The sequence below is a fragment of the Symphalangus syndactylus genome, chromosome 18 (assembly GCF_028878055.3).
Source record: "Symphalangus syndactylus isolate Jambi chromosome 18, NHGRI_mSymSyn1-v2.1_pri, whole genome shotgun sequence".
NCBI classification, from domain to species: Eukaryota; Metazoa; Chordata; class Mammalia; order Primates; family Hylobatidae; genus Symphalangus; species Symphalangus syndactylus.
In genome coordinates, this window is record NC_072440.2 from 31,437,185 (window position 1) to 31,449,843 (window position 12,659).

A 12,659-nucleotide genomic window follows, 5' to 3' on the forward strand; every position below is an offset into this window, starting at 1 on the left:
TAAAGCTTTGAATGAATCAGTACATTAGACATCTCATTGGATGTCTTATCCTTGCAGTTCCAAAGAAACAGATCATCACCACTGTCAACAAAACTATTTTAAATAGTTTTAAACATGGCATTGGGCCTCTGTTAGAGGACAGTAAATATGACATAAAGTGACTAGCACATCGTCTCCATTGTGATGAAGTTATCTATATTTTTTGATTTTTGAGGGCTTGGACTATAAATCACTGAGCTCTGAAATGAGAGCTCCATAAATAAATTGGTTCCAGTGAGTTAGTCTTACAACGTATGGTATATTTCACAGTCAAAACTATAATTCTAATGAGCGGTCTTGGTGATGAATAGAACTCCCTGGTAACTTTCTTCCTAATGTGATCAGTGGTGGTAGTTAGAGGTTGACTGTCCTGTTCTCATATTATAGGCCAAACCTTTACACCTGTCAAGACAGGTATAGATTTAGAATATTTTATTTAACAAGTTAAGCCTGAGGTTATGCTTCAGACTGTTATGATTGAGTGCTACAGAGAGAAGGGAATTTCTCATTTCCTTCTGGAAAGCAAAATGCAGATTAGCATGTTGGTGATTACTCATTTATCCTCCACACCCTCCCTCCCCCAAAGCATCTCAGCGGTTTTCTGTTGAGTTGATTTATGACAGCAATACCAAACTGGAGGTTACAAAGTGCTATCTTTTGAGAAGATAATCTGAAGTTTGGATAGTGAATAATCAATTCTGTCTATTTAAGATATTGCAACTGATTTTTATTTTTAAATAGACCTTTTAAGGGACAAGTTCGGGGGGAAAAAAGGTTTTTGAAATTGACTGACACTCTATCAGGTCTTAACAGACTCTACTTCCCTGTCTCCCACCATGCCCCAGAGGGTTTGGTAGGCCACAGTCTCTTAGCACTTCATGCTTTAGGTAGATGGGCAGAGTGTCATTTCCAAATACACCCTCTCCACACTGTCAAGAACTTGGCTGCCAATTTAGATTCACCTCAAGTGTCACGTTGAAGATGCCAGCAAGCAAAGTATACCCCAATGCTAGGCATGCCTTCACTTGTCCATAGTGACTGGCAACGTAAAGAACCACTAGTTGTGGGTTAAAATTGGTGGTCAAGTTGTAAACGGAGAATTGGGGGACTGGGAACCTTCATTTGGCTCACTTAATCACAGCATATGCTCTAGAAGGAGTCCCAGAGGCCCATACCTTTATCTCACAGATAAGGAGTTGGAGGCCTGGAAGGTGCCTTGAATTGGCCCACTTCCCACAGCTGGTTAAAGACAGATAAAAAGACCAGGCTGGGTCTCCTAAACTGCAAATCAATCTATTTTCTTTTTTCTATGGCCTATACTATGAACATAAATTATAAAGTAACATATCACTCATTAATGGTAATGGTTTTTAGTTAAAATGCTAGAAGTACTATTTCAGTAAGCAGGTGATCTAAAGTCATGATCTTCAAACTTTAGTGTACATTAAAATCACTCAGAGAGCTTATTGAAACAGATTGCTGGGCTCCAGTGTCAGAGTTAGTAGGTCAGGGGTAGGGCCTGTGAATTTGTACTTCTAACAGGCTTCCAAGTGATGCTGATGTGAATGCTGTTAGTCTGGGAACCACACTTTGGGAACCACTGGTTTAAAGCAAGCCCAGGCTATTTCCTGTGATTCATCATTGACCACCTGTGCACTGTCTACTAATTGAAAGCCACATGGTTACCTCCCCAGCAAAAAGTTACCAGTGGGCTTTTTTTTTTTTTTTTCATTCTCTTGTGCATTTTCCATTGAAAGGCTATTACATTACAGCATAGGGGCAAAGAGCTCCGGCTTGAGAAACCTATGCGTTCAACTCTGTTCTCAGACGCTGCATGATCTTGAGCAAGTCATTTCACATCTGTGCTTGTTTTCTCATCTAAAGAATGGGAATATAATCATCTTACCCAGATAATTGTGGAAAGAGTAAAACAAAGAGTTTAACAGATAGTAATCACTTGATATGTCAGAGACCAGTGTGTGTATGTGGGGGGGAATTACCCTAGCTCTTAATGGAATAATTGAATGATAATCACTTGGGTGAGGGAAGGGTTCAGAAACCAAATGGGGGTGGTGAGGGAAACCAGATGTTTGGCAACAGCATAAAGCTGCAACCACTTCTTGGGCTAGAGTAAAAATAGGAGTAGGTAATGTTTCCAGAGCCTTCTCCTGAGAGCTAGGGCAGAGGGGGTTTGCTCAGACCTGAAAATGAGGGTCTATCTGGCAGGAGCTGGAGCCAGGGAAGAGACACCTAGAAGCCCCAGGACAAGAGATCCAGCGAATATAGTTCTCTGTGATACCAAACAGAGCAGGGGGAAAGCAGAACATCAGTCTTGGAGCTACTGCCATACTCAAAAAATATTAGTCATTGTTGCCCTGAGTAATTATTCGTACGTCCCTCTCTACTACTAGACTATGTCTTCAGGTCTAGACCCTCACTGTACCTACATGTAAACACCATATACATGCAAAGTGGTATGGCCTTAAGTCCACTTTGCAATAAAAACAAATGGGAAAGTTATCTACAGTAAGACTTGTGTAACTTGACTAGGTGATACAATGTAAAATCTGCATTGAGGTGTAACTTAGCCCCATGTCATCCCTGCGCTGTGAGTGTTCAAAATATGCAGACTGCACAACAGCGACAAAACTGGACACTTGGTTCTTAGAGGATGATTCTCAAGGTTTGGGGATGAATGCGGAGGAGGCGAGAATTGAGGGATGATGGGCATTCTAGTTTTCCTATAGTGAGAACATGCCTTGAAAGGACATCACCTAGAGGTATTTCCTCATTTAAGATGGTGAAATTGGCCGGGCGCGGTGGCTCATGCCTGTAATCCCAGCACTTTGAGAGGCCGAGGCGAGCGGATCACGAGGTCAGGAGATCGAGACCATCCTGGCTAACACGGTGAAACCCCGTCTCTACTAAAAATACAAAAAATTAGCTGGACATGGTGGCGGGCACCTGTAGACCCAGCTACTCGGGAGGCTGAGGCAGGAGAATGGCGTGAACCCAGGAGGCGGAGCTTGCAGTGAGCCGAGATAGTGCCACTGCACTCCAGCCTGGGTGACAGAGCGGGACTCCGAGTCCATCTCAAAAAAAGTGAAATTATGAACGACAGCTCATATGTATTACGTGTGACCACTCAATGTCCTTCTCAACTTTACAAAAATGAGATACTGTGATAACAATCAAAAGGGGGTGGGTGGGAGACAATAGAAACAGCAGCAACATTTATAAGCCAAAAGGCAGCTGTTTTAGAAAGATTTCTCAGGTGATAAGTGAAATTTCAGCCCAAAACTTAAGTTTCAAAACAACCTTTATTCTGTTTGAAGATCTAATACAATGCATTAAAGCAACTTAAAACAAGACATAGCTCCACTGAATCTATAACTTGAACGAAATGTCAAGGAGGCACACTACCCCCACCCCCCACCCCAGTTGCCTTGTGAAGGCAAAATTACAACTGACCGTGACATCCTCCCTCTCGTCAAAAGACCAACTGTATTTTAACAATGTCATATAAACAGATTTGTAAAAACATTGAACAGATTGTAGCTTTAAAAAATACACAGGTATAAATGAATTTTTTTTGTTTTTTTTTTTATATATATATATATATAGCAGCATCCTGGGCAGCTAATGCTATCTCATGGTGACAAGTTTCATGTTAAGTCAGATAGTCTTTCCAATTGACTCAATTCTATTTCCTCCCCACCCATAATACCAGTATTTTATAGAACTAGCTTTTTAAAAAATAAGAATTTGGCATTTTGGAACTTTGTCCCACGTGAGACATTGTGCTTTAAACTGCCCCTCTCGAAAAATGACCCTAAACTCAAACAGATCTCAGGGTCTGCATTTCAACTAACTTGGACACCATGCATAGCAAAAGCACAGTTGTTAAAACCAGCAGAATTTTTCTTCCAAAGGAACATCAGTAGGACTTCCCAAACATGTTACTAGTTCATAACCAGCTATATGACAAAGCAATTGGTTCCCCACAGTGACAGCTCACATAAACACATTTTGACTCGACACACTGAAAACAAAGATTTCCAAGCTGAGCAAGTCATCAGACCAGCTCCCTAAAAGAAGTAACTTTTAAAAACACAAAAAAGCCAAAGAAATATGAACTTCTCACTTCACTCACAAACAATTTTCACCTTTGTAAGACAAAACAAAGCAACCTCAAAGGGAAAAAATCCCATACACATAAATAAGAATTGTACTAGACGTTCGCTTGTTATGTACTTTAACTCACCTACTGTGGATCTGTTTTGGCTGAAAGGTGTACTGGAAACACAGTCCATGCACATATACATATATACATATATCAAAGGCCATGAAGTTATCAGATGTTGCAAACACATGCTTTTTGCCTTTTCGCGTGGTTATGATCTCTCGTGTGTGTAATGTGAGGTCCCAATGCTCCCACTTCTATGCCCAATCACAGCCTCACTGCAGCGTAGCTTCTGGCTTTATCTTTAGGATGCTACACTGGGTGGGAAAAACTGATGCATGGATAAAATCACATATCAGGAGTGCCTCTGCTGTATCTATTCATATTCAGCCGTTCAGACAATATTGTTAGGAGGACTGTCTGATGAAATCCAAAGTGACCGGCTAGCAAAATATCTAAAAAGACAAATGTGGTGGGCAAGCTACACTACAATCAAAAAGGCATTGGGCAGAATAGGCCTGGTGTAACTCAGTCATATGGAATGATGAATCCTACTTTGCTGTTCAATGAAAAGGTCTATTGCACTTATGTTTGTGAGATGCAAAAAATAAGGCAACTGCCTAAATACCGTATCATCTTGCAAAGAATGTTGAAGCACAAAAATTCACAAAACTGTAGCTTTTAATGAAAATATTCAATCTCAGATCTTATATTTTAGAAATAAAAATTTGTATGTAATAATAGCATACATGTGCTACCAAAAAAAATACCCACAAACCTAGTTTAAAAACTATTAACTAATTAACTGTTAGACTTGTGTGTGATCTAGAAGGATATCACAATAACTTTAAAGCAGAGACAGACTAAAACCAGGGAAATCGTCAGTTGTCTGGCGATGAGAGGGAGATGGTCAGATCAGTAAAGTCAAGTTTGAGGGCTAACAGTCTTGCTGTAAGACTGACTTTTGCTTAAATGTGAGTAGCTTCATGTAAAGAGGAAAAATAATACATTCTACAGATGATTCACTCAGCTGCAAGACTGATTCTTTCAAAAGGAACAACATTAAAAAACAAAGTAACAGAAAACCCTCACCCTAGTACTTAAACAGAAATATAGCTGTGGGTAAATCTAATATGGAGAAAAAGCAATTTGAAATTGTAAGATTTCATTTAGTCTTTTAGGGTAGTGACCATATTATGGTTGCTAATGAGTCTTTATTCCTCCCAACACATGTACAGTTCCTACTGAACATACCAGCTTTTGCGTATCTAAATCAGGAAGAGAGAGAGACCTCTCACTCCTGCCCTAAACGGGCAACATGATGCTAACGCTTCCTTTTCCCCCCGTAGTGAAGCACATACAATGATTAGAATGAATGAGAAGGACTGCCACTTGGATTCCTGCAATGGCCATGACTTCAGCGAGCTCCACACAGTCCAGAGCAGTGAGTACGATTGTGTCTATTTGCTTTATGTTCTAAACCGAATGGAAAGCTAGGAGTAACCAACATCCCACCAAAAGTGTTTTTCAGATCATACTTTTTTTTCCTAAAATGAGTGAGTATTTGCTGGTCATGATGGATAGTCTAATGTGACACAGATTATCCCTTTAAACCAGTGTTCTAAACAAAGGTGAGCACTGTTCCAGGAACCCAAAAACAAACTTGGCACTTCCTTCCTAAGAACTGAAATACCTGACCAGTCACACTGTATTAGAGTTACAGTAGGTTTGTAATTGTCATTAATTGATAACAACTAGCAAATCAAAGTGAGAGAAGACTGAAGTAGAAGAAGCAACTTCACTTTGCAGTTATTCACTTCTCTGTAAATCATGAGAAAGTGCATATAACCTTGCCTCCCCCTCCCACCACCCCACCTGATACATCCCTTCACTACGTTCCCCCTCCCTAGATTCAAGAAGTTCACAATTCTTTATGAAATAAACATTGCCAGGTACCGTATTTTAAGAGTCTTATAACAACATTGTTGGACTCAGCAATACTTTGTCATATTCATATATCTTCTTTTTCATTTCTTTTTTTTATTGAATAAAGCAGCTTTGAAGCTTATCAGGCACTGCCCAACAAAACAGTCCAAAAAAAATCTGTTATGAACTTTTTAACCTTGGGCTAACAGCCAAGTACTCTGTACAAGAAAAACTGTAAAATATTTCATAGTTTTAATTCTGAAGCCATTTTTTTTTACTGGCATCCTGTACATTTACTTTTAAAAAAGGATAACAAAAATGAATATTAACAAAAATCCAGGACAACAATATTTTCAAGCAACAAAAACTGGGGTGGGGAGGCTTATTCTGAAGGTACATTTAAAACTGAAATAACAACTTAATGAAAATTAAGAATTGCATAGCGCTGTGAATTTAGCCTTCAGCAAAACAAAACAGAAGCTATTTGGTATTGACACAAATCCATCTATTTGATAGTTAGTCATCCAATATTATGTACATAGTTTATATACTGAATGTCATTTAAGTCCTGTTTTCCAAACTCCATTTTTCTGTTGCTGGGTTTTTGTTTTTTGACAAGTTAAACACTTTCTGGCACTTTCTATGACAGAATTTCTTCTGAACATACATGAACTGACATTCTCCCAAAGCGTCCCTTGTGAGCGGACATGCCTTTCTGCTGCATATCGTTCGTTCATTTGTTAGAAAATGAAATAATCCACAGTGCGATGTGTCTGGGTCCACCGTGCACAGCAACATCCAGGCTAAACCAGACTGGACCGAACCTTCTCAGGCCAGGGTTCTTCTGCCCCTCTCTCCTCCGCTCTCCAGAGTCCCAACTTTCAGCTGGTAAAGCTTCAGAAAGCATTAACAAGCACCATGGTTAAAGGCCTCTTTGTCCCTGCACGCAGAGATTTTTGCATTTCTTTTTCTCTTTGTGTTGTATGTGGTTGTGGCTTTAAATTAAACCAAAGAAAAAAAGAAAAAGAAGGGATAAGCACTCCAGCTTAGAAACGTGTGGTCATCATACAGCCCTAGGCTGCATGTCTTCCCCTACTTCTTTTTGGTGAAAGAAAGCTCTAGTCCCATCCGAAGACAGATGGCTTCGTTTCTGCAGCTCAATTCACAGATCAGACTGGAGAGGAGCCCTTTGCTTTCCAGAGGCCTCAGGGTGGCTGAACTTCAGGAGAAGGATCAGAGAGGAAGCGCTTCATCGCCTCTGCTGTGCATATACTGGGTAGGCTAGTGTGACATTGAGGGAGTCGTTGTGCTGCACGAGGGAGGTGTGTTGGTAATGTAGCACCAGTTCTTTCAGAGAGCTGTACAAGTTATAGGGCTCGGCAAAGCCATAGCCAGTCGCTGTTTTGTTTATGACACAATGCTTTACTTCGCCGTCCACCCTAGAGAGGAGAGAAGAAAAACTGTCTTTTGAGCTTGTCCAAGACAATTCACAACTCTACAGGGCATCTTTAATAAAAAGCATTATTGTGCAGTCTCAACTTGGGAAAAGGGTCCTAAGTCACAGTAGACACTTCGCCGAGTGCCTTGGGTAGGTAACCCAGCTTCACTGACTGACTTTATTTTCATCTTTAAAATTGGTTTAAAGGGAAGACAATAGTAAAATGTATGTAATACAGTTACTTTGAGAAATGAAATGAGATCATGCACGCAATAAGCTAGATAGAATGCCTGACATGCAGTAAGCATGCAACAAATGGTAGCTTCCACTCATGATGAGGACAACTATCTGCAGTGCTCCATGACTAGCAGTGTTACTATTACTCCCATTACGATTATTCATAGGATTCCTTCTTTCTGGCTGTCCTTGAGGTGTCTGCACAACTCTCCATCTCTGCCTTCTTTGCCGTAGGAATATTTCTCTCATTAAATGAAAGGTGATCATGGAGTGTAACATACTTTTAGAACCATTCCCTACTAGAGGACATTAATTTCTCGGAAATGGTGATGTCAGTGATCCAGTGTGGGTGTACCTATCTCAAGGATAATGATCAGAATCCTTTCTCTTTTTTCACCTGTTCCTGATGAGTATTTTTCCTACGGGTGATGTTCTCACATAAATTACCTCAGATTCTAACTACAGGAGCCTTGAGAAGCAAAAAAGGCAGGCACTGCCACTTCCATTTTAAAGATGAGAAAAAAAAGACTTAGCGACTTCTCATGATTAATTAGCACTGAATGGGAATCCAAACCTAGCCTTCCAACTAAACAGTAGGTATCTATTAGACTGCATTAACATACACTTCTGGCTAGACTTTAAAATGGTATTACACCTGCTTTGGTTTCTCTTCTACATTATTTATTCAAGACTAAAACTATTTCAAATCTTTGCCCCTAAAACTCAATGAATGAATGAATGAAACATCTCTTCATGAGATGTTGTAAAGTAAAGTTTGCTGGAGATACATACACTACAGAGCAGGCGTAGCAGCCCTGTTTACTGCTCTCCCGGACAAGAAAAGTGCCATCTCGCTTCCCTCGCAACAGGTTTTCAGCTTTGTTTCGGTTGCTGCTTCCAACATTCCACGTCTTCTCATCATGATGGGGCAAATCTTCATCATCTTCCACAAGTGAATATTGGCTAGGCAGGCAGGACAGAAAGCTTCTACATGAAGAGTGCAGGAGCCATCAGCCTGCCTTGCTGTCTTCCCTAGGCATAGCCCCCTCACTTCCCTCCTGGCCCCTACTAAGCCAGTCAGACTGGCCATCCCATGCCTGCCTCTGCCTGACCTGAGTTTTCCTCTCCTGGTATTCAGCCTCCAGTGCAACCTCCCAGGACAAAGAGTTAGCAATCAACTGTACTATTTCTGTTTTCTATTTCTGTTTTCAAGCAACCACACTCAGGTACCTGGGCAGAGTGGAAGGTATTAAAACAATCTTGTTTATCCAGTTTAGATCAGGAAATTGACTAGGCAGATTGCCAGTTTTTGAGTAATTCAAACAAAGTAGATACTTAGGCTTTAAAATATATTAAGCATAATTATTTTTTCTCTGACTGTTCCAAAAATATTTTGGGATTTTTCAGATGTTCAGGGACATCATTATGGACACAGAGTTGTTTCACAGCATTATGAGTAAAAATAAATCCTAGTCCTCCTTAGCTAAGCTTTCTTTTTTTAAAATTCTGGATAATGGCACTGAGTTTATACAAGATGTTCCAAACTCAGTAAAATTCCTCACTTGTTCTAAAAACAAAGCAAGTCATGCATTTTCCTAAAATGAGAAAAATCTTCTGCTATCACCATCTTTAGTAACTACTTACTCTTCAGTGTTTTCATTGCCCAACCACTCGTTCAACTTCTTTTGCCGAACACCTTTTTGAGTCAACCACCTGAAAAACAGTTTTGAAAAGAGAACGCATTAACTGATCCTGAATTGTAGCAATCACCAATTATCATGTATAGGATTCCATTTCAAATACTTACATCAAGTATTGGTCTCTCGTCTTTCTCAGCTGGATAAGGTCTGGTTTAATGCTGTTCATACGTTTGTCAATTTCTCGATACTCAGCTGCCTGCTTCTTCAAGTCTTCTTCCAATCTTCTTCTACTGTCAATAATTTCACTGATTCGAGACTTCAGCTTATCATAATTATGCATAATCCTGCAGGCAAAAGAAATGTATTTGTTATTATCTGGGTACATCAGGAACGGTCTCCAAAGTTTATGAAAAGTTTCACTATGGTTTCCCAGCAGTTTTCCTTAGGTAAAGCGTGGCTTCTCTTCCTGTCATTTTTAAATCATTCAAAGCACAGAAAGCGAGATCATCTTTCTTTAAACGGTTTTAGAGGATTTGGGTTATCTCTAGCATAAGAACAAGGGAAACACCAACCTTTGTATTTCTTTCTCATTGCCTTCACGTTTAAACTTTTCTATGTATTCTTTGCTGTACCGCTCTTGGGTCTGGCACTGTTCTTCAAATATTTTTATGGTCTCATTAAATGCTTCAATAGCTGTCCTTTTCATTTGGATTTCCTGCAACATAATTTTAAAAAGATAATGTCATAGAACATTTCATAGAACAATTTCTTACTGTAAGACACTACCAGAACATTTGATCTGTATTATTAGCAGAGTGGGACTCAAATTCATAAAACCCATTAAAATAGTGTCCCAGAAACAAGTATTTCCTCTGGAGAATTTTCTCAATCTATGAAAAATGATTGCTTGGCAATTTCCTATATTTTTTATCTTCTTAAAAGCTATTGTAGTTTATAGCATCCCTGTTGTTTTCTATTCCCTCTGGCATTCCCAGATGCATGAGTGACCAGTGAAGAATAAGGGTCTAGAAAAACACAGCAGTATATAGCCCTTCCTTTTCATGGCAGGATATATATTAATGTCTAAATCTCCATGTCAGGGATTAGACAAGTCTGTGAAACTCCCAGTTATTACTAACTTCCAATCTAAACAGGATCCTTCTATCACAAATTAAATCAACTTGAAACTCAGTGACTGCTTCCGTTATCATGTGAACTTAATTTATTATTCTGATACTTAAAATTTTTGGTTTAAAGGTTTAGAGATATTATGCTAGAATAATCAACAATGATTCACAAATAAATGATCTCACCCTCACTTCATTCATAAAAACTCAACCTTTTAGATTCTTTTTTCCATGTTAGTCTTTAATAGTTTAGAACTTAGTTTTTAAATCTGATTTTCATAGAAAACTCACCTGGGATGTACGGGTATATTCCTCATATAATCTATCATATTCTCGACTTTTTTCTTGAAACTGAGTGTTATATTCATGTAATTTTTTCCCTACAGCTTCAATATTATCTTCTTTGACAACTTGATCCTAGAAAGATTAAAATAAATTCAATGAATAAGGTATTTAATCAAATAACAATTGTTTAACAAAATAGCTGACATGGAAACTCTTTAAAATTGCAATTATGTAATTACAAGTGTCAAGTTTTTTAGACTTGATTACATGTAATTCATCTGCTCCAAATGTTTTCTAAGTATTAAAAGTATCTTGTCTAAACATCGTAACTGGATAATTCATTCAGTTTTTATTACCTGTTGGTATTTGGATACTGGATAAAGTAATTTCACATCCAATTTGGGATTATACTGAGCTAGAGATTCATTCCGGTAGTGGTTTATTAACTCAACCACAGAATTGAAGGTTAATGGGTCAGAGAAGCCATATTTCCCATCTCGATGAAATATTTTGATTAATTTGTTATTTCCCCCTTTCCTGTAAAAACAATATAAAAATAAAGGTATTAACATTTTGGAATAAGGAAATATGTTTTAATATCAGCCCAAAACTCTAATTTCAGCCATATTCCCCGGCTTACCTTAGTGTAAGAGTATAATCACCATGCATTTTAGTAGACGCGTCTCGTACCAAAAAGGTCCCATCTGCTGTATCTCGAAGTTTTTCATTCACTTCTTCCCTGAAATGAAAACACAAAACAATGCTCACCTTAAGGTTTAGTGACCACAGATTTATATTTTTTAAAATAGGCTATTTTTTAGAGCAGTTTTAGGTTCACAGCAAAATCAAGTGGAAAGTACGGTGAGTGCCCATATTCCTCCTGCCCACACAGATTTAAATTAATGAATTGCATTTTCAGAGCTTACTAATAAGAGCTAATAATTTGTTTAAATAGAAACGTTAGCAATTACAGTCTCATCACAAACAGGTGCATATCACTTTCACTATTGGTGTATCTGTGGTACTAAGTTTTTATTTTTTCAACCAAACAAACATCACAATCTCTCTGACAAATGAGCACAGAAACTCGTGATCTCAAAAAGGTTTCTCCAACCTTACTCCCCCTTCCCAAAGCTAACATAAAATGGCATTGTTTTCTTATTGTCTTTAAGGCAAGAATTCTTAGAGTTGTGCTTAATAGATAGAGTGCCTTCACACTCTGTTCTTAGGCAGTGCCACTGCACTCTGGCGCTTCACTGACATCTCTGTCAATAATGAAACTTCCCGGGTATTTAATTTCCTGTGGCATCCAGCACCCACAGTTCTCCAGCGCTCAGTGACTTTTTCTGGTCGTCTTTGGAGGAGAACCAACTATGCTTCATGCTTATGTTGGATGATATCCTAAAAATGGAACTTAGCAAGCTGGTGCTTTTCTTTCTTTTAATCTAAAACTCTCCGTATCTAGTGAAAACGAAGTTTCTGTATCCTTACCTCGAGATATCTCCCCAGTACCATTCAGCATCTTGTAAGGACATATTGTTATTCATACCGTTGTTGGCTACAGTAGTGGGTTTTGGTGGCTTAGGAGGCAGTGCTGCAGATGAAAAAGAAAAAGTTGTTCGCAATCCCAACTACATTAGAACTAAATTTCTTTAGATGAATACTTTTACTCTAAAAAAAATAAAAAATTAGAGTAACTGAAATATACAGCATTAGTTCATAATTCCATGCAATATGGAAGACAATTTTCTTAAAAAAAAAAAAAATCTTTCAGAGCATGGCTC

General features: G+C 38.7%; 1 protein-coding gene across 8 annotated transcripts in view; it reads right to left on the reverse strand.

Moving 5' to 3' along the window:
* Positions 1-3,340: 3,340 nt before the first annotated feature.
* The window catches only part of PIK3R1 (phosphoinositide-3-kinase regulatory subunit 1), an 87,695-nt gene continuing 78,376 nt past the window's right edge, over positions 3,341-12,659 (reverse strand). For 5 of the 8 annotated variants that reach the window (XM_063623174.1, XM_055251453.2, XM_055251454.2 and 2 more), the window contains 9 exons: positions 12,367-12,469; positions 11,516-11,614; positions 11,232-11,412; positions 10,882-11,007; positions 10,036-10,178; positions 9,631-9,807; positions 9,468-9,536; positions 8,616-8,786; positions 3,341-7,587 (listed from right to left, as the gene is read on the reverse strand). In XM_063623174.1, coding sequence (XP_063479244.1) covers positions 7,398-7,587; positions 8,616-8,786; positions 9,468-9,536; positions 9,631-9,807; positions 10,036-10,178; positions 10,882-11,007; positions 11,232-11,412; positions 11,516-11,614; positions 12,367-12,469 — 1,259 coding nt within the window. In that variant the 3' untranslated portion in view covers positions 3,341-7,397. The remainder of the gene's footprint in view (positions 7,588-8,615; positions 8,787-9,467; positions 9,537-9,630; positions 9,808-10,035; positions 10,179-10,881; positions 11,008-11,231; positions 11,413-11,515; positions 11,615-12,366; positions 12,470-12,659) is intronic. The other 3 variants (XM_063623175.1, XM_055251457.2, XM_055251458.2) reach the window with 2 other exon arrangements.